The sequence below is a fragment of the Mus caroli genome, chromosome 3 (genome assembly GCF_900094665.2).
Source record: "Mus caroli chromosome 3, CAROLI_EIJ_v1.1, whole genome shotgun sequence".
In the NCBI taxonomy this organism is placed as follows: domain Eukaryota; kingdom Metazoa; phylum Chordata; class Mammalia; order Rodentia; family Muridae; genus Mus; species Mus caroli.
In genome coordinates, this window is record NC_034572.1 from 26,243,972 (window position 1) to 26,266,839 (window position 22,868).

The following is a 22,868-nucleotide window of genomic DNA, read 5'->3' on the forward strand; positions in this document are numbered from 1 at the left end:
GAGTTAGGAACCACAAAACGAACACACAGTAACAATACAGCAATTTCATACAGGAAAAAGGAAGCAGCAGAGAACACGCCAGAAATCACCATCTGCAAATGCGAGTTATACTCGTTAAAGACCAAACGAAACGGAACCAAGTTAGTGAAATTTACAGATCGTATTTATAACTTTGGGATAGGAATTGAATGGTTGTGTTACTTTTCCACAGTGAGAAAATCTAGCATGTCGGGTCTGGATGGTGTGACTTCGTGGAATGAGTACGTGAGCCGCCCTCTTACAAGCCTGAAGCGCCTTCTCTCAGCCCAGAGAGTTGAGGTATTTAGGTGCGTTTACAACATTAACAGAGTCTCCGCTTTGGAAAGTGGGTGCTCATGCTTTCCAATGTGATGTCTCAACTTTCTGACTGTGAACATGACCAGCCATCAGCCACCACACTCAGTGGATGTCCTTGGACCAGGACGCCATCATCCCAACACCAGAATGAACACAGCCCTTCAGAGTCTGTGCTTCTCACAGAATTCATACCACCCAGTTTCCATTAGCTAATACCACCAGTGTTAATGTCAGGAAAGTGGAAACAGAAACAAGAGCACAGAGGGGGCTCTTAACAGAAACCCAGGCTGCCCGTGCTTCCTGGTTCTAACAGAGCGCCATTCTCTTCCCTACGTGATCTAATGTGCACTAAAGGTTCTTAAGGAGTAAGAGGTTAGCGTCACCTGTGGTCAGGAGCCTTCAACCCTGGTGTCTGTGGAAGTCTCCTTTGGGCTGTGTAATTCCATGCATGAGAGAGTACTGATGAGCGGTTTTAACACTATTGTAGCTGATATGGCAAAATACATATGTATTTCTGGTAGACTTTAAATTAAACACGTTGGGGCTTTTAATCCCTAAACAGGAAACGAGAATATCCCATGTTTATTCAAAAAAGTTTTTACTTAAAAATATATGTGTGTATGTGACTGTGTGTATGTTCACGCGAGTTCAGTACCCGAGGAGGACAGAAGAGGGCACTGTAGCCCCTGGAGCTGGAGTGACAGGTGGGCGGAGGAGGCCACTGGTGAGCCCTGGGGATCAAACTCAGGTCCTGCGGAAGAACAGCGAGTGCTTTTCACTGCTGAGCTCGCTCTCCTGCTCCATGTTCTATATTTCTCAGAGAAGTAATTTTGGCAAAAGGCATGTGCCTGAGTGTTTCAGAATGACTCGTGAGCTGCTGAAACGCAGTGAGCGAAGAGAGCGGGGCGGCCATGAGGAAAGCGGTTCAGAAAGGAAGTGGCTTTTAAGGATTAAAAAAAAAAAAAAAAGGCAAATGAGACGGTCCCTGTTCTAATGTCTTAGAGAAAGTAAAGCAGGACACAAGGCTGGCAGAGGCGTTTTACTGTCTGTCTGTCTGTCAGCATTCACACATATACTCCGAGACAGCTCTGGGAGGAGACAGCCTCTGGTCCTGCTGGTGTGGAGACTGTTGGTTAGGGCGCTGTTTCTAGCCTGAAATAATGTTAACTGAAACTGGGAACTTTTACAAGGTCAGGCCACTGCTGATTCACGGCTGGCCTTAGGGTCTCCAAAGGGCCTCTTTGTGGATAAACGAATGATCAGCATTAAAACCGGGGAGCAGGACTGACAGAGGGAGGCTTCCTAAAGATGTGTTGGAAACCCCTGCCTTAACAAGTCTCTTTGAACCAGGCACAAGAGTGCAGAGAAACCCCACCACCTTGCCCCGGCACCTTTTCCTAGCTCTCTTCCATAGGAAATAGAAGCCAGCTCTGGCCCACTCCCTATGTCAAGACAGGAGTCTAAGAATGGACCACTGCCCCCAGGACTTCCTGAGCTGATCCCGTTCTGGCTTCACCTTATCCTGTCTTTTGACTTTATATATCACAGAGCATTAGACATAAGGTAGGAAACCTCTGTCTGGATCTCAGAGATTCTCTCAGCCCCTGGTGAAAACCCAGTGGCAGACGAGACAGTGATTTTCCCTAGTCTCTCTCAGGTGGATACTGGGACAGATGGAAATTCTCTTCATGATTCTGTATATTTAGAAGAGGGAGTCTCTGGTAATGTGCTTTCTAATACGAGTGATTTAAAGGGTGTTAAGTTTCTGAAGCCCTTTCAGCAGTGTAGACACTTCTCTTGGTCTTATTTTCTAAAAGTGACTGAATTTTAGCAATGACGAGCTCAGAGGTGAGCATGTGTGCCTGTGTTCCGGAACACTCACATCAGAGAATAATGAGGTGGAGTCAGTACTCTCCTTTCATATCCATGCAGGGTCCAAGGATCAAAGTGAAGCGAGGTGAGGCATGCCTTTGACCCCATGTCTGTCTGGCCAGCCACAGATCTCCTTCTTAGGAGCGAAGCCTTTCACATATTATGGCATCACAATACACTAGAGCACACAGTGGGTGCAGTATGAATAACTACCGAATAGCTGATTCCTCTCTATTTCATTCATTTACTCAGTTTTCCCATGCAACCTATCACAAGATTATTTCTTTTTTTTCCTTCCAAGACAGAATTTCTCTGTGTATCCCTGTATGTCTCAGAACTCCCTCTGTGGATCAGGCTAGCCTCAAACTCAGAGATCTGCCTGCCTCTGCCTTTGAGTGCTGGGGTTAAAGGTGTGTGCCACCACCACCTAGCTGCTATTTCTTAATAGCCACTACCCAGCAGGCACAATGTAGCTAGTGCAACTTAGGCTTGAAGCTTCCCTGTGGAATTAAAGAGGTCTGTGCCCTCATGGGGGAAGGGCTTATTTTAATCATGTAGCAGTACTGGTCGTCATTACTGACAAGACTATTATTTTCTAAGATGCCAGTAAGGAACATCCCTCCATGGCCTCTGCATCAGCTCCTGCTTCCTGACCTGCTTGAGTTCTAGTCCTGACTTCCTTGGCATTGAACAGCAATGTGGAAGTGTAAGCTGAATAAACCCTTTCCTCCCCAACTTGCTTCTTAGTCGTGATGTTTGTGCAGGAATAGAAACCCTGACTAAGACACCCTTCATCGGAAAATGTAGCCAAGCCCTTGAGAGTTCTGCGCTTGTGCACTATACATACTTCTGGCTTAGTGTTAGCCTCTCTTCTGTTTCAGTTGTGTCCACCCATTTTGTTTTGGAGCACATGCATTTTAATAGCTGCCTCCAATCTTTCTGAAATGATGCAGAGTATTGGTAAATAAATAGAATTCAAAGATATTAAATTATTGGCTTCACACACACTGAAACCCACCAGAAGAGATTTCCTAAGATAAATATTTATAAAGGGACCCTTCTTTTAATGAAGCCTCACAAATACAGTATTCAGATATGTTAGCTGATATTGTCATTTCTGTGGTTGATGGTATTTGACAGTTGCCTTGTGAAACCTGGGACTCTTCCATAAGAGCTGAGAAACACAATGAACCTTGCTATGGACCTGAGAAAACTTTCCAAACAATGTTTAAAAAACCAAGATAGCTAAGAAGATGACCCCAGCAATGTTAGAAAAACGAAGAGAGCAAAGACATCCAAAGCTACCAACGGAGACAAATGGCTTATGAAATGAGAGTAATTCCTTGGCTCTGCACAGAATCAACACCAATGGCATTAACTAACACAACCCATGCTCACTCTTCTTAGGCTACAGAAGATGCACACAGCTGCCACCAGACCACTGCTACTTTTATACCTCAACACCATCAGTAAAAGGAAACTTTCTACTCACATGAAAATCTGTCACTTTGTATCCATATTTCTTCTAAACACACCTAAGGGAGAGAAGGTTACCCATGACTGCAGCTTAATAGATGCAATTTAACCAGGCAGATTTCTTGCTCCTAAACCAGTTAAAACTTAGTTTTTAACATCATGACATCAATTTGACAGTGAATTTTCCAGGGTGATTTGTCGCAGGCCAGACACTGGATCATGATGGTTAAGTTTAGGAAAGAGGATACACAGTTTTGTTAGACTTTACATAAAAATGATACCATGAATATACTGGGTTCTATGTAATTAATATGAAGTGATCTAAAAACTGTAATTATTTGAATGCAATGGCATAAACCAGCTAGGGGCATGGTATGCAATTTATTATGCATTGTCTTAAAAAATAATTTCAACTGATATTTTTCTGGTATGCCTCTTGCATTGGTCATGGGGCTCCAAAACTGCACCTCCCTGTACTGTAAGCTCCAAGGGAGGAAGTTACAGGTCTCCTCATGCCTGCCACTTAGCCACTGGTGTATTTCAGTGAGTTAGCTCAGCAGGAAGCGCACCTTTTCTCTGTAACTCTAGTACATGCCAAGAGGACACGAGCTTCAGACTTTAAGAAAGGAGAATGTTTGTTGATTCTCAGGAGAATTTTTGGCAGATGATAAAGAAGGGATTTGCTCTTTGCCCTCCTTCCAGAAAATTCTCTCAAAAATCTTAGCGTGAGGAAAATTCTCATGTACTCCCGCTGTTGAAGCCATAGGGTCCATGGCTGCCGGGGGGGTAGAACTCACAGACTTTTCCTGTCACAAATTCATCTGTCCTGCTTGGGAAAATTCTTTTAAGCATCCCGCCGGTGGCCTACACGTAAATGTCACCAGGTAGCATTTCTCTGGGGCTCTGTGAAAGTACTTTGGGAAGGAACAGGAAAAAATACTCTAAAAGCGAGCTCTTCTGAAGCATGAGGTCCGTGTGGGAGTGTGATCTCGCTGAGCTCAGTGACCTAAGTCCCTGGCCTTCTGCACCACCGTTTTTCAACAGCAGCAGCCAGCCAAGTGGCTGCCTAGCTTGAAAAATTAAAAAAAAAAAAAAAAAACCTCTGCAGAGTTTATAATTTTAGAAATATGAAGTAGGATTTGTAATGTGATCTCAGTGGCCGAGTTACTTTTATCAGATTGTTAAACAAATAGCCTACTTATTCCAGGCATATCAGAGGCATGGCGTCACAGCCCACCTCTGCCCTTTCACCATCGTGGCAGGAGCTTAAGATCTGGTATAAGGGAATGCATGACAGACAGTTCATGTCTGCCAATGCTTTTCTGACCTCTGCAAGAGATTGCTATCTAAGCTTTTACCTTTTTTCCCTCAAGTTCTGATGGTGGGTCTAACTATACTACTGTGTCTGCATGGGTGCTTTGTGGGGGAATGTGTTCTCCGAGTCCTTTCTGGATCCTAAAATTATAGTCTGGAAACTGTAAGAACTTTGGTGAGTGAGGAACCGTGGGTCTCCTCCACGGTTAGTTTAGTGGGAAGGTGAGGTGAGATGTAAGGACACAGTGTTGCTGACAGAGAAAGTCCTGAAACAGCCTGACCTACTGACCTGGGGGAGGAGCTCACAGCGCTGCTCTGGGTGGGCTGACAGCTGCCTCACACTGCACTGTCACCACCTTTGTGGCTCCTTCCCCCGGGGCTGTGTTCTCATCTGGGATGGAGGAAGCTTCCTCCGTCTCTGTAAGAAGCACTAAGATCCATCCTACAAAGCAAACATTTGCTGCCATCGGCTGGGCATCTCACTAACAGAATTTCATGTAGTCTTTTGAGTTTGATTTTTGTTTGTTTGTTTGTTTGTTTGTTTGTTTGTTTAACAAGAGGGCTAGTTAAGGGCCCTGGGTAAAACCCTTCGACAGAATTCCCCTGAAGAGCAAAAGTAGCAAATGACAGGTTATGCCTGGGGATGGACCTTGGGGGAAGGCTGGGTTTGTGAAATGAGAGTTGGAAGAAGTTTCCACCTTCTAGCACATAGGCTGATTTACTAAGAAACCACCCTCTCTAGGCTCCTGCGCGGTTAGTCTTACTCCGGAGAGCAATCTAACTCGTCATTTGCAATCAGGGCCTCCGAGTTCTGTTTGTGTTTGCTTTTGCTTTTCGCTTTGCTACTCGTCCGGCTGTTTGCCTTCGCATCTGACATCTGTTGGTAATAGAAGCCTTTGTCCTCGGCGGGCCCACCCCAGTCCTCCTGGCTCTCGCCCTCGGTAGCGTAGGAGAACCCCTCCTCCACAGAAAAGGGATCATCCACATCGTAGCGCTGGTACGTGCTCTGGTGCAGGGCCTGCTCTCGGGCGCTGATTTCCAAGGTGCTGTTCCAGATGCCATACCCAAAATAAATGAGCATACCTGTTGGGAGGGGGAAAGCACAATGAATAAACAGCTATCTGGGGTCCGGGGGCCACTGGGGAGATCACACGTGACTAGGGCTGGGGTGATGTACATTCTTAGATCTAGCAAGTTTTGGAAAGACTTGAATTAATGCCCTTTCCAGCCCCAGAGAACACATAAAAAGCCCCTTCTGGTGGTCTTAGCTAAAATAAATGCCCTAGAGAGGTAGGATCAGGCAGACCCCTGGGGCCCATTGGCCAACCACACTAGCTAAGCTGGTGAATCTCAAATCTAATCTCAAATCTAAGGTGCGCGACTCCTGAGGAAAGGCACCTGAGGTGGTCCTCTGGCTGCCACATACACGGGTACAAACCCGGGTACAAACCCAGGCCTCCCACCAGCAGGCACAGACTCCATGTCCATGCTCAGCCACAAAAAACGGACAGATCTCCCAGAGTGGTGGGGCACATCCGTAATCCTAGCACTTGGGAGGCTGAGGGTGGAGGACCTGAGTTCGAGGCCAGAGTGGTAAGATCCTGTCTCAGACAAGGAAAACAAGTCAACAACAAAGCCAGAGTTACGTCGAGGAGAAGATGTGTACAGCAGTCCACATTTACAGTTTCTGCTAAGCATTCCAAGGCAGTGTGCTCGTACTCTTGGCGGGGGTCGGGGATGGAAGTGGTGGTTAGGTTTTAGCTGAAGGTGAGAGATGGCTGCCCCTTTAGACGGGACCTTTTCAGTCACCTTAGCCCTCATCTTGCTTCCATCATTATCCCTTCACCCCCACCCCCATCATGACTCTCACAGAGCTATAGACCAGGAATCTGCACCTTTTGCCCTGCTTTGTACTTACAGATCAGTGATACAGCCCTATGGGGGTTAGAACAGCAATGGCCCCCATAGGCTAATACATTTGAATGCTCATTCACCAGGGAATGGCACTATCTGGAAATATTAGGAGGTGTGGCCTTATTGGTGGAAATGCATCACTGGGGGTAGGTTTTGAGGTTTTGAAAGCTCAAGTCAGGCCCAGTGACACACTCTTCATGCTGCCTTTGCATCTGGATGTGTGAATGTTCACTGATTCACAGGCTGTAGCTGATGGATTGGCTGGTCAGAGATTCGGAAAGGGCATGATGGGAAAATTGGTGAGAAAGACAATGTGGGAAAGAAGGGTATGGTTAGAGCTCTGCAGACGGATGAAGGGCATAAAGACCCTTCTGTCCCTTGTAAATGCTCATCAGAACGTGTCTTCAGCTGAGGAGGAGTTCAATAATCAAGTAGATAGGATGACTAGCTCTGTGGATGGTCAGCCTCTTTCCCTAGCTATCCCTGTCATTGTTCAATGAGCACATGAACAAAGTGGCCATGGTGGCAGAGATGGGGGTTATGCATGGGTTCAACAACACGGACTTCCACTCATCAGTGCTGACCTGACCATGGCTGGGGCTGAATGCCAGATCTGCCAACAGCAGAGACCAACACTGAGTGCCAGATATGGCACCAATCCCCTGGGTGACCAGCCTGCAACCTGGTGGTGGCAGGCTAACTACTTTGGACCACTTTTTCCGTGGAAAAGACAACACTGTTCTTATTAGAGTAGATACTTATTCCGATTATGGATTTGCCTTTCCTGCATGTAATGTTTCTGCCCAAATCACCATAAAGTCAGAACCTTCTCAGAACACTTTATTATCCCAGGCCTCCATGTAAGGCCCTGGCACCTGTCTGCCTCTTAGCGATAGACACATAGTATTCTGATTTATCTTGGTGTTTCACACTCACCAATGGAATCGCCTGTTTCTGACCCCTAAGCTGCTTCTTTTTTCAATGTGGACTTCCAGACTGCCTAGTGGTACAAGCCACTGTTACGGCGCGTACGACATCTGTCCTGAAATTATCTGTGCTGGGTGCTTCTAGTGTACACTCTTGGCCAAAAGCTGGTCCGTAATGTCTGTTAAATGAATGAACCAGAATTCCTGATGAACACAGCCTGGTGCACTGTCTCTGTGTTGACGTCACTCTAGCCAGAGGAAATGCATCCTTCTGTCAAAGCGCACCACTCACAGGGCTAATGTTTCTTCTCCATGTTTTTGAAAAGCATGTTAGCCTCCTTTTTCAATTTGAAAATCCCTTGAAACTCAGAGTTTGTAAAGGCAAGGTTTAGGGAACCTATTATAAGAATGTGGGATCTGGGTTTAAATCCAGTCTGTCATTCCAACAGACACATCCTTGGACCTATGGTTTACCCTGTCAGCCTTCTATTCTGGAAACTGTGAGAAGCAGGGCTTGCTTGGTAGGCAAGAGTACCTGCTACACAAGCATGAAGACCCAAGTTTGCATCTCAGCGCTCTCTCTCTCTCTCTCTCTCTCTCTCTCTCTCTCTCTCTCTCTCACACACACACACACACACACACACACACACACACACACAGACATAGCTGGAGTGGGCATGCATGTGTCTGTAATGATGAACATAGTGACGGGCACAGGAACAGGAGGATTGCTGGAGTTTCCTGCTTACGATTCAGAGACCCTGTCTCATGTGAATAAGGTTAGGGTGATGGAGCAGGACACTCAATGTTCTTTAAGAGGCTTGAGCACTTGAACACATGTGTTCATATATCACACACACATTGTACATACTTAACACATGCACAGAATATGCACAAAAGAAACTCAAACAAAACCCACCCTTGTCCCTTAGAGTCACAGTGACTAGTGGATAACCTGGGGTAAATTGAGGCTATGGTGTGGACACTGAGGTCCAGCATCCCTTGTCGGCAGCATCAGCATCTTTATCTCTGCTGACCCTGGCCATGTGCTCAGCTGTTTGCGCAGAAGGCAAACCTAGCCAGCTTGCCCTGCTCTGGCCCTTGAGAACTCATGCTCCATCTTGATTCTGAAGCTTGTCTCTTTAAGTTTGGATTTCTCCCCTCTTGTCTCAAATGACTTTCCTTCCAGCCCCCCACCAGTCAGTGGAATCAACTTTGCAGGAGCCAAAGAAAGCAGAGATTTATGGTCCTAATTGGTAATAAAGCCTGGAGTTAATCGTTTGCAGATGTAGATATTTGGGCTCAAATAGCAGCCTGGTCTTTTTGGGTGGGGGTTGGGTGGGGGAGTCTTTATTGTCTGGGGGGTGGGTGGAGGTAGCTATGCCAGACTGTTATTACTGTGTGGAACCAGACCCCCATTCAAACTTCCTCTAAAAGGGCCAGTGTGTGCATGCTTAGAGAAAGCCTGTTTGGAGCATGCCTGGGAACTGAGGATTGCACGTGACCATGTGGGACCAGCAGCACCTCTCTCTGGCTTAGTTTTTCATCATTGCTCATTTCTCTTGAGCATCTAGGCAGGTGCCCAGCGTTGCCCCTTACTCCTGCTACATTAATCCTCCCCTTACCCCCCTCTCTCTTTCTCTCCCTCTCTCCTTTCTCTGATGCAGCTTATAGGCAGTTCTTTCTCCCACTGAACTGACCACTTTTCTGTTTCCCTTGCTTCCGTGTCCCTGCCCCTACACAGGGCAATGTGACTCAGTTACTGGGTGACATTGGTTCTGGCACACTTTCCTCTCTCCCAGAGCAGATATGTGAGTATCAGGGAGACTCCTGTTATGGGTCCTGATGTAGTGGCTCTAACATCACAGATAACTGAGCCAGAGATGACTCTACAGGTGAACAACATATCCAATGACTTCATTTTACAGGAAAAGCAGAGGCTGGGGGACATTAGCAGAACCAGAACCAGCCTTCTCTTGGGTAAGGTCTTTTGCACACCCAATTCTTCACACTTCCCTCCCTAAGCTGACTGATGATACACTTATTGCAGTAAATATTTAGTGAGTTAGGTCTATGTATTCTTTGGGAGTGCCAGGCCCAGATGGAGCATGTATATGCATACCTGCCACAGATATGCTAATGGGTCTTATCTTGTTTGCTGTGACATTCCTCCATAGTTTCAAATGCTAATACAGGCATTGTGATGGGCAGTGCATTCAGGCAGCCTGGGTAGACAGAACCATCTTTTAGCATCTTAAATTCTGACTGCTTTTTTTTTTTTTTTTTTTTTTGCTGGCCCCTGAGTCAATTCAGGATGAGTGGTGTGAAGTCAAGAGAGAAGGTGGGAGAAGAGAAAAAGTGGAGAGGACAGAGCACCAGAGGGAACAAGTGCAGAGGGCAAGGGAGGGAGAGAGAAGCGAGCAGGAACTGCCATCTGTCACATAAACAAGGGCTTTGTGTGGAGGAGTAAACAGCGGGCTGAAGGCCTGCTGTGTGGAAGCAGGGCTTTGTGCTTCAGCTTCTCTCCTCAGCTGGCTTAGGGAGAGATGCATAAGGTAGTTCTGCAACCTCAGGAATTCTGGGAATCCCAAGCCACCTAAACCATCGGTCACATGGCACTGGCACTGTGTGCCCAGGTCCTCTGGTCACAGTCAAAGTGCATGTCTCTCCAGGCACTCAAAACGCTATACAGGTGCTGAGGTGTGTGTGTGTGTGTGTGTGTGCGTGTGCGTGTGCGTGTGCGTGTGTGTGTGTGTGTGTGTGTGTGTGAGAGAGAGAGAGAGAGAGAGAGAGAGACAGAGACAGAGACAGAGAGACAGAGAGAGAGACAGAGACAGAGACAGAGACAGAGAGACAGAGAGAGAGACAGAGACAGAGAAAGAGGGACTCTGCATCTCATGGGCAGAGAACTGGGATGCAGAAAAAACAAGGCACTAGGAACTGGACAGATGGTGCACAAACAGGAAGACCCAATTTGGATTCTTTGAATCCATGTAAGAAGCCAGTGCAATGGCACATGCCAGAGCTAGAGAGGTGGAGACAGGTGAATCCCTGGGGTTTGCTGCCAGCCTGGTTACCCAAACTGGTGAACTCTAGCTGCTTGTGGACGTTGTACATCGTGGTGCGCACTAGGCTCCGCACCACGATGTACAACGTCAAAGCAGGGTTCAATTCAAAGAATGGCACCCTGACCATTACTGGAACCTGCAATGCAAATGTGCTATCTTTAGGGGCTCTTAGAAACTGTCTTGAGAGATAACCTGACACTTGTGACTTTATACTTCCTTGTGACTCTTAACTGGTATTTTTGGTATTTTCCAACAACGCCCTCCCCACCTCCATGAATTGTGGTTTCTTCCTTTAAATACCCCCTTACTCAGCTACTCAGGGCGCCATAGTCCAATACCCCTGCGTGGTGTATGACCATGGGCCCGAGAACGCTCTCGAATAAAAATCCTCTTGCAGTTGCAGCAAGACCGTTTCTTGTGTGATTTGGGGTGTCGCCTCTCCTGAGTCAGAACGTGGGCGAGTCCTCACGTTGTGGGTCTTTCAACAGAAACACAGACATACAGACATACACATACAAAGGCACATACACAGACATACACACACACACAGACACAGTCATACACAAACACAGACACACACAAACACACACACACACACACACACTCACACAGACACACAGACACACACAGAGCAACCCTTCCACATATCTCCTTGCCTGGGCTCTGCAGGTTTTGACTTCTCCTATTGCTTCCATTTTTCAGGAGAGATTCTAGAGAACACAGATGAAGTCGATACCCATGGGAGGCAGTTTTGTGTTCTTGAACATCATTTTTTTTTTTTTTGTAGTACTGGGGTGTTGAACTTAGAATTTTGAACATGCTAGGAATGAGCTCTACCACTGAGCCACATGCCCAGAGATGTTGAGCCTTCTGTTCTGAAGCTCATAAGAATATACAGAAGTGAAAAGAGTAACACGATATTCATTCAGCTCCTGCACCCACCTCCTCCCTCCCTCCCTCTCAGATCACACTGGAACAAATTCCTCCCTGCTCCAGGTGGTTTGAAAATATTTCAATATTCATTGTAGGATAATACTATTTTAACGTATTAACTAATATACAACAGTGTTAAACACTCTTCATTATGCTACGTGCATTCCACAAATGTTCCCCACCGTGTGAGATCATTCTCTTACTCTAATGGTGACACCCTTGTTTTAAGTAGTTTGGAAACATTTTTAATTAGGACTGTCACCAGGCTTGTATCATATTCTTTTGTAAAAATTTGTAGATGGCAAAACTTTTTCCATTGAGGGTGGGTTTGGTTATTAGCATAAGCCAGAGGTAGAACCAAGCTTAAAACCAAAATGGCTGTACAAAATGGAGATGTTTGCTGACTATACATCAGATGGGATTAGTATTGGATACATAAAGAATTACAGAAATATACACTCAAACCACCAAATAAATCAGTCAATAAATGTACCAATGAACTGATAGACAGTTTTCAAGAGAAGAAACACAAGTAGCTAAAAACTACTTGAGAAAGTGTCCAATATCCTTATCCAGCTTGGAAACACAAATTAAAACTGCTTTGAGGTTTTCATTTCATCCCAGTCAGAGTGACCATCAGTAAGAAAATAGATGACAGGGGTTGGGGGAGGGCTGGAGAGATGGCTAAGAGGACCTGGGTTCAAGTCCCAGCATGTACATAGCAGCTCAGAGCGGTCTTTAACTCGAGTTCCAGAGGATCTGGCAGCTCACATACACATACATGCAAGCAAAATTCGAATGCACAGAAAGTAAGAACAAATAAAGAAAATAGATGACAATAACTACAGGCAGGGGAAGGGGAGTCCTTCCTAACTGCTAGTGGAAATGTAAATGTGGAAGTCAGTGTGGAGGTTCCTCAAAAACTGAGAACAAAATTACCCTATGACCCAGCTACACCAGTCTAAGTACACAGCTGAAGGATTCCACGTAAATACGCCATAGAGATACATAAGAACCCATGGTTGTAGCTGTACTGAACACAATAGCCAGGGCATGGTCCATCAAGAGAAGTCCACCCAGAAATGAACAGATAAAGAAAATGTGGTACACATACTTTTTTTTATGAGGCAGTAAAAATAATATGAATTCATGACATTTGTAAGAAACTGGATACAACTGGAAATTATTGTAATAAATGAATAAGCCAGCCCAGAAAAACAAAGGTTATGTGTTTTCTGTCGTATGCAGAACCCAGAGTTAAAGTTTTATAAGTATGTATATGGAATAAGGTTGCTAGTTAGTGAACGTGATATTTTATTGTACTTGAATATTTGATTCTGCTGCTTCTTATGCACTTTAAATTACTGATTTCCTATTGCATGTGTTATATTTATCATCAACTACCTAATGGCAGGTGCGATAGATGCTCAGAAGGGAGAAGGTGCTTGTGTTTAACAGGGTCCTGGAGACTCTGCTGCCAAGCTGGAGAGGTCTCAGATAATGGGTGTTGGTGGGGAGTCTGGTGTGGCTAGGACAGACAGGGGTCAGTAGTAAGCACTGGAGCCTATTGGCAGTTCAACAATAGGTGCAAGGTGAACACTGGCCCCTAGCAAGGTAATGACCATGTATCCTTTGACAGGACCAGTGGAGAAAAATATTAAAAGGGAACCTTTGGCTTCTTTTCCAGATGAAATTCCATAGTGGAGAACGTACCTGGGGGAGGTTCAGGCTAGACAAGATGAGGGAATGAAGGGACTGCAAATGAAGGGACTGCAAATGAAGGGACTTTCTTTCCACAATAGATACTTTGTGATCTTGAAGCTCTTCACAAATATGTATTGTATCAGATACCAGCCTAGAGAAGTTAACTACACAACAAATGCGCCATCCGAACAGCCCTGAAGCTCACTGCTCTTGCTAGAAGATGAGGGCTGATCCTGTCCCACCTAGGAGTCTCCAGGGAAGAGACTATTGAATTTGCCTTCAAGATGCCAGGGTGCCCGAGCACCAGCTGACTAAACACTTCCCAGTTTAGGTGGCTCCACCCTGGGCAAACTAAGCAAATGACTCCAAAGCTTCAAGGGAAAGGAGGCCTGGGTGGGGTACAGGGGAGGCACCCTATGTCCTGCGGAGGCAAAACATGCAAGAAAACTCACTCCTGAAAAGAGTTGGGGTGTGTGGGGGGAATAAACAGTAAGATCAGACTGCCAACTCTGCAGGCACATACTCGGGTCCAACTTTGGGCCTCTGATCTCTAGAGTCCCAAGGAAGCTCCTGGTCCTCTGCCTGTAGCTCTGTGCTTGGACTGAAAGGAGGTGGGTCACCTGACCCCAGGCTGGGTGGAGCAACCTCTTCCTGGGGTGCGCTTTCCAGCAGGAAGCCCTGCCCGCAGCAGATAGCTGAGACACTCTGCTATGCCCAAAGGGCCTTTTATTTTCACTGTTCTGGGATCAGCTTTCCAAAACAGACATTTGCCAGGGCGGGAGCGGAGACCTGCGGGCAATGAGGTGTGCGCCCCACCCACTCAATCCCCACCAACTCCTACCCTTCCTGATTATTTTTTTTTTACATACCACCATGAACCCTGTAGATTGTACTAACAGTGAGGTTTGTTTAATGTGGTGTGACCAGGAAGAGCAGGCTGGATGGGAGGGGCTCTATCCGGCCCTGCACTTGGTCTAATGTTAAGTCAGTGTCTCATCTGTAAGGTGTAGTTGGGACCCTGTCTTCATCTGAGCCCTGTGATGGCTGATGATTGAAGGAAAATCCAATGTTATCTCACAGAGCACAGACACTCAAGAAAAATGTATCCGTTGCCCACTGAAGACCTGAAAAAGAATATTCACTGCAGTCTGATTTATCAGGCTCACATGGCAACAACTTACAAAGGGACCAGAATGGAGCCACTATCTCACTAACACTGTTGGAGAGCACAAGCCAAAGGCTGGGAGTTCGATGTGCACCACACACACTGGCTCCAGGGCCTCCACCTCTTCCACAGTTCCCTTTCCTTACATTCTTTTGCCTGAGTCTGGTGGCAGAGCCCCTTGAATCCCTTGTTCCTTCTTGTCTATGCTTGCCTGTGTCCAGAGCACTGCCCTCCCTCTGTAGGCAGAGGGCCATATAGACCAGCTTCATCTCCATAGTCTCTCCTAAGCATCCGCCATCCCTGTTGCCTTCCTGTGAGGCCTTCCTGTGACTTGCTCTTCACTCTCTTGAGCATGACTGACACTGAAAAGCTGATTGTTTCCACCTCTTCCACCAGGAAGCATGTCAGTCCGATTGATTGATGGACATACATCAAGAATTGGGCTATCCCAGCACTCTTCCTTCCAACTTTCTTCCTCACAATGGTGGGTTCCTATTTCCAATAGTATTTTAAATGGCAGCTCACACAAAGACCAGCAAGGGCGATGTTTACATTTTGGGGACTGAGGCCAAGGTTCATTTTGGGTGAATGCATGCCTACCAAGCACAAAACCCCAGGATTGATCACTAGTACTGCATGACCCAACCACGGTGGTGCACCATGCTTGTAATCCTAGAACTAAAGAGGTCGGGAGAGGAGGGTCCGGAGTTCAAGGTTATTCTGGTGCCACATAAAGAATTTGAGGCCCGTCTTGGATCTTAAAGACACTGCATCAACGAATGAATGAAAAAACAGTAGGAAGAAAAGAATATTTATATCCTGGCATAAAACACATTGTCCAAATTTCTAGTCCTGTTTTCCAAATGTAAAGACAAAACTTCATCTTCCTCAGAGGAACTGGATAAATTAGAAATGAAAACATGGCTGCTCTCATGGTAAAGGTACCAGTGAGTTAGGCTACCTGAGAATGAATTCTTTAGACTTGCCCTGGGGAGGGGGGTTAGGCCTGAAAGAGACCTTGGAGCATCCCACTTTGCCATGTTCCCATGCGAGTACATCACAGCTCCTGAGATGGTGTCTGAGCCCTGGAGATGCTCTACCAGCCCACATCCACTAAGAGGAGAGTCACTGAACACAGCGTTGGGCTCACTTTGTTGGGATTAATGAACACTTATTGTCTGTATCATTTCTCTTGTCTAATTGCAAGGACGTGCCGGGAAGTCTTGAAGGGGCTCCGTGAGTTATGCTCTTTTGAAGGTCAAAGCTCAGAAAACACTGTTACAGAAATCCTGTGATTAAGATTCACTTAGAGAAGGCAGGATAACAGAGCATGTCTCAGAACATCACCCCATTATGACTCAGCTTTTAACCATGGAAATTTTGTCAAGAAGCAGTTGATTTCATAAGAAGCTTCATTTAAAAATAATCTCTACCATTCTTCCTAGGAAAGTTACAGTGTGCATAAAGCTGAAGGAACAGCCGGTGTCTGGGAACCTCATGAATTCAGAGGAGGGATATTTATTGTAATTGTGTAAGATCATTAAGTATTTTTATAACCCAATTTGGGGGCTATGGGGTGGCTATACGTATATAGGAAAAATTTTGTTTTTGCAAAACAGATTTTGTAATTAAATTACCTTCCCTGCTTGATAATGTCTTCTCTCCATAGCAACAGCTCTCAAATTTGAGTGTGACTTTGAATCACCTAGAAGGCTTGTTAAGTCTTAAATTGCATCCTAGCTCGCCCACCATGATATTAGCACCGCTGGCTTGAGATGACATTTTGGGAAGTATTGATTTAGAAGACTATAGATTTTTGAAAACCTGGCTGCACATTAAAAATTTCTTGGCCAAGCTCTAAAATAAATAATACTCCATGCTTGACCGCGCTCAGGGAGTTTTCCTCTGCCTGATAACAAGCAGGGCCCCTGGAGTTGGGGATGGTTCACATTGTGTTCTGCTGTGTGATAGCCAGCCTGCCCAAGTCAGTGGACAATGAGTCACTTCAGAGCTTTTTAAAGAAAAACAGGAGATAAGTGTTTCTTATTACTTTCTCCATCATTTTCTCACGGATGAATAAACCAAAGCTCCATGAACTTATGAGAATTTTCTAAATTTATAAGTCAAGGCTGGAACAGGACTTGGGTTTGAACCTGGTACTGTTCACTGCCATAGGGACCCCTTTGATACCACGGGAACCACAGATGTGATACAGAACCTGTTAGAAATTTGTGAGTCTCTGTGCAAAAAGAAAGCATGGGATTCTTGCTCAGAAATTACTCAGAACTTGAAACAGAAATAGCAGCAGACGGTTAACTGAGGCCCAGGACCCTGAACATAAGTGATATGCCCAAAAATTCAGGGCCAATGTCAGGTTTTAGTCCCACCAAACATTCAGAGCAAATAAGAAAGTTTGTGCAGAGGTACATGATGGGGGGTGATATGAACCTCAGAACAAATGAGGTATCTGGACCCAAGAATCCCCTCTTCCACTCACTTTGGTTATCTGACGTTTTGGAGTGTTAGTTTATTCCTCTGTACACTCGATCGGGACAGAGGTGGTGACAGGCCATATGTTTAACATAGTGGCCGTGGGGGGGGGGCGGGGCGGGGCACTCTAATATAAGAAGCTCACAGTGTGTTTGTGGTGCCAGGGGTCAAATCCAGATTTTTGTTCTTACCAGGCAAGCACTCTACCACCAATCCCTGTCCTGGCCCTGATAAAGGGCTCTGACCCCCTCCTCCACCAGAGTGCTAACCTTAGCTCTGTAGACTTGGGCTGTGTGCCCTTAAACAGAAGCTACTGTTTCTTTATCCGCACAATGGAGATTGCCATGAGATTTTAAACAGTGAGGCCAGTCCCTCACAATAACTTGTAAACAGTGTTGTATTTTTAATTATTCCTATGAGACAAAGGGTTTGTGTATACCAATCAACGATCTTTTCTTTACTGTTTCACTTTTTAAATTAAAGAAAAAAATTATCTATAGCAGTGTTCTCAACCTTCCTAACACTGAGACCCTTTAATACAGTTCCTCATGTGGTGGAGACCCCCAACCATAAAATTATTTCATTGTGACTTCATAACTGAAATTTTGCCATGGTATGGATTGTGATGTAAATATCTGATCTGCAGGATATTTGACATATGACCCCCAAAGAGTCATGACTCACAGACTGAGAACCAGTGACCTCTAGCGTCTTCCCAAGCAGGAGCACTTGTGAAATCACACGGTTCCCATGTAGGAAGGGATTTTGTTTTTCTTCTTTTTTTTAATGTGAAAGAGTAGAATTATTAAATGTTCTAGAAAGCTGTAAGCTCTAACACTAGCTGCAGTATGGCTCATGGGATGGGCAGCTGGCTGTGGGCACCCCTGTTCTGCATGCGGAGGCTCCTCCAGCTTTGTCTGTTCAATGAACCTGTGAACATGCATTGATACCTGTTTTCATTCACTTGACATAACTAAAATCTTCCTATCCACTTCAGTCACTTCTGTCTAGAGCAGCCCTCCCATTGGCTAGCTACAGTACAGACGTGTGTGTGAAGAGAGATGAGAACGTGTTCATAAAGCATACAAACGGAGAAAATATCAATGAGCCAGTGGGGCGTCCTCTAGAGAATTCCCCCTAAACCTTAACACAGAATTAAACTAGAGACGGAAAGGTTGGGACAAAATGCTCTGGGAAGACACAGTGTGGCCTGGAGAACTGAACTCTCTTGGAGAAACTTGCTGTTTTTTTCAGTTGTTTTTCCTCCTTCCATCTCATTAAATCTTTCCTTCAAGCCCCACCCACATCTTTCATTCAGGTCCCACCCACACCTTCCCTTCAGGCCCCACCCACATCTTTCCTTCAAGCCCCACCCACATCTTTCATTCAGGTCCCACCCACACCTTCCCTTCAAGCACCACCCACATCCTATTTTTTTCCAAGTGCTTTCTGGCAATTCTCACTTTTCTCTCCTCTGAGAAGTACTTCACTATCTTTTTTTTTTGGGGGGGGGTTCCGAGACAGGGTTTCTCTGTGTAGCCCTTGGCTGTCCTGGAACTCACTCTGTAGACCAGGCTGGCCTCGAACTCAGAAATCCGCCTGCCTCTGCCTCCCGAGTGCTGGGATTAAAGGTGTGCGCTACCACTGCCCGGCCTTCACTATCCTTTAAGAAGTATTTCTTGGCCCTGGCGTTCCCCTGTACTGGGGCATATAAATTTTGCATGTCCAGAATGGGTGGGTAGGGAAGTGGGGGGGAGGGTATGGGGGACTTTTGGGATAGCATTGGAAATGTAATTGAGGAAAATACGTAATAAAAAATATTAAAAATAATTAAAAAAAATTAACTCCCCCCCCAAAAGAAGAAGTATTTCTTGAGCACATTCCACAGGTGCTTTGTTCTAGGCTCACACTGGCCTCAAGTAGTGGGCAGGCTGCTGATCAATGTGAATGCCTGTCACTTTAACCTGACCAATTAATCCATGGCGATTTCTCTTGCTTTATTAGGCCTGGAATGCTTAGTGTATAATTCTCCTGTTCTGCAAAGCTCCTTGGCTAAGTATTTGGGGACCCTCAGGACTACCAAGGACAAGAGCGGTGAAAAGTGAACTTTAAAATTTGCTTAGATGTCCCTTTCAAGTTATCCCTGATTTACCCCCAGCCACCTCATCAGTGGTCAGACTGAACCAACACGGGACAAAAGTGTAGTACAAATGAACCACAAAGTCAAAATTAGATTTCTTGGGGAAGCATGGGCTCTTGAAGTCAGTGAAGTGAGTTTTGAGAATAGCATGCATTTGCATCAGAAGATGGCAGAGGCTCTACAGAGTCAGGTCACTCATTAACAGCAGACGAAGGTCGGCAAGCATGGAGCATGACAGACACCTTTCATTGGCATTTGACAGGGTGACATAAGGACCTTGGTGGCTATTTACAAAAGCCAGTGTGAACTGACAGATGTAAAATGGTGGCATGGTAAGAGCTGTGTCAGAAAAATAATGCCCCAATCCACACTTGGCTCATACTTTACTTAAAAAGTTAGACTGTGATTGACCTTTCAGTTTAATTGGGTCAAATTAAGATCAGTGAACTCTTTTATAATTTACCAGAAGTCTTAGTTCTAATATAGAAATCTAAGCAACCATCCCCCACATCCTATTATGATCTCCCTTTAGTAACTTTATGTCTTTAAAAAATGGTTATTCATTTTTGAGAACACCTTTTCTGACACTAGTTATTCTCACACAAGAAGAGCTTTCAGTAATTGGATATTTAGTGAAGTAATGGATTGATAGGCATCGTTCTTCCAAGAGCATATCAGGCAGAACAGGGGTAACTGGCTTATTGACCAATGAGGAAAGCATGGGTCCATAGAACCAGCCCGATGGAGGTGTCTTATCCAGTTAGGGCATAATGTTGGGATAAGCCTGTTCAAGACCTTAAAAGGGGAATGCCCAAGGCTCCAGAAGACATTGCTTACCCACAAAGCACCAGACCGCAAACCGGATCCATGTGATGGTGGAGAGCTTTAGCATGAGATAGATATTCACCAACATGGCAAAGGCAGGCACAAAGGGGAGGCAGGGGGCCATGTACGGCAGCTTCTTGGGGTTCTCTGGCTGCTGCAGGATTACAAACACCAGCACACTGATCAGCAGCAGCATCAGAACGACCAGAAGGATGGCCCACCAGCTCTGGCCTGAGATGTACTCGGAGCCAAAGATGATGAAGGAGCAGAAGATGAACATGAGGATGAACAGCAGGAGCACGCAGATGGTCACCGTGTGCCCGGTCGCTGCCGTGGGCCGGTCCATTTTGCCTGGAAGGCCCAGCCGGATTCTCATGGTGTAGTAACGGGGTCCGATCAGCTTCTTCAACTTGATGAGATAGATGTTTTCTGATTCATCGGCTTCTATGCCTGTGGTCATGTCCACAGTGCCGTAATTGGGGTGGTTGACATTGTAGGCGGACTTATCTGATTTCCCTATGAGCATCTCATTGTCTCCCAAGGACGGCAGGTTTTTAGCCCCACAGGTGTTGGTGGCTGGGCTGGAAAATTCCTCCCCTTCACTCACAGGAGAACAAGTTTCCTTCTCACAGTCAGCCAGGATGCCTTCCTTCTTCTTGGTGTGCTCCTCAGACAGGAACTTGACAAAACCATCGATGTCGCTCTCAGGTTGATACCGAAGAAGCAAGACACAGACAGAGACCAGGGTGTAGGCGAGGAGCGTGCCGATGGACATCATCTCTATGAGGTCCCTCAGGCTCACCAGCAGAGAGAGGAGAGCGGCCAGGAAGCCTGACACTATGCAAGCTACCACTGGTGTCTCTGTGTAGGAGCTCACATGAGCCAGGAACCTGGAGGGAAGGTGCAGGCACAGGGTTAAGGGTCTTAGTACCCATCGTGACCAATTCTAACATACCAGTGTGCTAGAACTGCAACGACAACAGGAAGCTGTGGTTAGCTCCTCCTGGCCCGCCCTTCTGACTAATTTCTGTTTTACCTCTGTCTGCTACACCATTCCCAAAGTCTGGATCATGGGATATCATTAAAGAATTCACTTTATAAGATTAGGCACATCCATTCCCACTGAGGCCAGAGAAGGCAGTCCTTTGCTACATATGTGCCAGGGGCCTCGGACCAGCCTGTGTATGCTCTTTGGTTGGGATGTAAATAAATAAAATAATTAATTAATAAAAGAGAATTCAGTTTAATTTCTTGGTTTGAAGCCATTTTTTTTTTTTTTTTAAAGCGAGAGATCCTATTCACTATGTGACAGGAAGAGCTGATCGAATCTAGGAGGTGTGTCAGAAATCTACATGGAAGCCCACAGAAGCTGGGAAGATCTTCAGTCTGAAGCATTCTCGATGCTTGTTGGGAGTGAGTATTCTCACAAGCCCTACGACATCACAATCTTTGGAGGTGGTGTTCAGCCAACTGTACTTTTTTAAGACACCCGAGTTTTCAAACCTGAGACATGGCTTTGCAAACAGAGGTGCAGGGATGGAGTTGGTAAAATAGCATGCCAGTTTAGAAGCTCAGAGACACAGGTTCAAGTCCAGCGGAAGATGAGAAGGCCAGTTAGAGTGACTGAAATATGGGTCCTCCTGCAGCAGGCCCAGAGAGTCCTGAGAAAGCTCTCCTGCCCTCCTCTCTCTCTTCCCAGCCCCGCTCCTTCCACCCCCTTTTCTTTTCTTTTCTTTCCTTTTCTTTTCTTTCTTTTCTTTTCTTTTCTTTTCTTTTCTTTTCTTTTCTTTTCTTTTCTTTTCTTTTCTTTTTTTCATGATTTTAGAGCTTTATTGTAGAACGGCAGAGAGAGAAAGAGAGAGAGAGAGAGAGAGAGAGAGAGAGAGAGAGAGAGGAGAGAAGAAGAAGCCAGCCATGCCCACATGGAGAGAGAGGAGAATGGAGGGGAAGAAGGAGAGCGAGAGGTAAGAAACAAGCAGAGCTGAAGAGCCCCCCTCATTTCTCTTATGAATCTCACAGCACCGTGTGCTAGGCCCACAGCATCTTTTTTCTTAGGCTTTTTGTTTGTTTTTTAATGGCAGGAAAAATCTTATGGCTGTGTGACCTTGTCTCACCATCACCACTATCATGATCTACCCCTTTCTTGATCTACCCAGCACCCTAAACACAACTGCTCTAAGCTGGTGTAGGAGGTGAGTGGAGGAAAAGGATCAGGAGGTGACAGCTAGTGGTAGCAATCCAGCCTGGAGCCTGCTCCCTTGACACTGCTAGGAGCTACTTGGCCTCCCATAGTAAACACCGGGAATCAAGAGTAGGAGCATGTCCTGTCTTCTCAGTGGAAAACGGACCAGTTCATGACTACCAAAAGGGCTGGAACTTCAAAAGTGTTACTGCTGTCAAAAGTCTGAGGATCAGAGCTGGAGGGATAGCTCAGTGGTTGAGAGCAAGGGCTATTCTAGAGGACCTGGGTTCAATTCACAGCACCCAAACGGCAGCTCGCAGCTGTCTTTATCTCCAGTTCCAGGGGATCTAACATCTTCTTCTGGCCTTCAGAAGCACCAGATACATGTGTGGTGTATAGAGACATGCTGTCCAAACATGATTAAAAGTCTGAGTTTCAGAGCCAGACAGTTCTTGTTTAGGATCCTGGCCCAGTACTCTTCAGCTGTGAGATTTGGGTTTTTCTGCCTCTTTTTTTTTTTTTT

General features: G+C 45.8%; 1 protein-coding gene across 2 annotated transcripts in view; it reads right to left on the bottom strand.

The window, feature by feature from the left end:
• Nucleotides 1-2,928: 2,928 nt before the first annotated feature.
• Slc7a14 (solute carrier family 7 member 14) overlaps nt 2,929-22,868 on the bottom strand; it is a 102,528-nt gene continuing 82,588 nt past the window's right edge. For both annotated transcript variants that reach the window (XM_029474776.1, XM_021158661.2), the window contains exons 7-8: nt 20,176-21,053; nt 2,929-6,081 (exon numbers count right to left, since the gene is read on the bottom strand). In XM_029474776.1, coding sequence (XP_029330636.1) covers nt 5,759-6,081; nt 20,176-21,053 — 1,201 coding nt within the window. In that variant the 3' untranslated portion in view covers nt 2,929-5,758. The remainder of the gene's footprint in view (nt 6,082-20,175; nt 21,054-22,868) is intronic.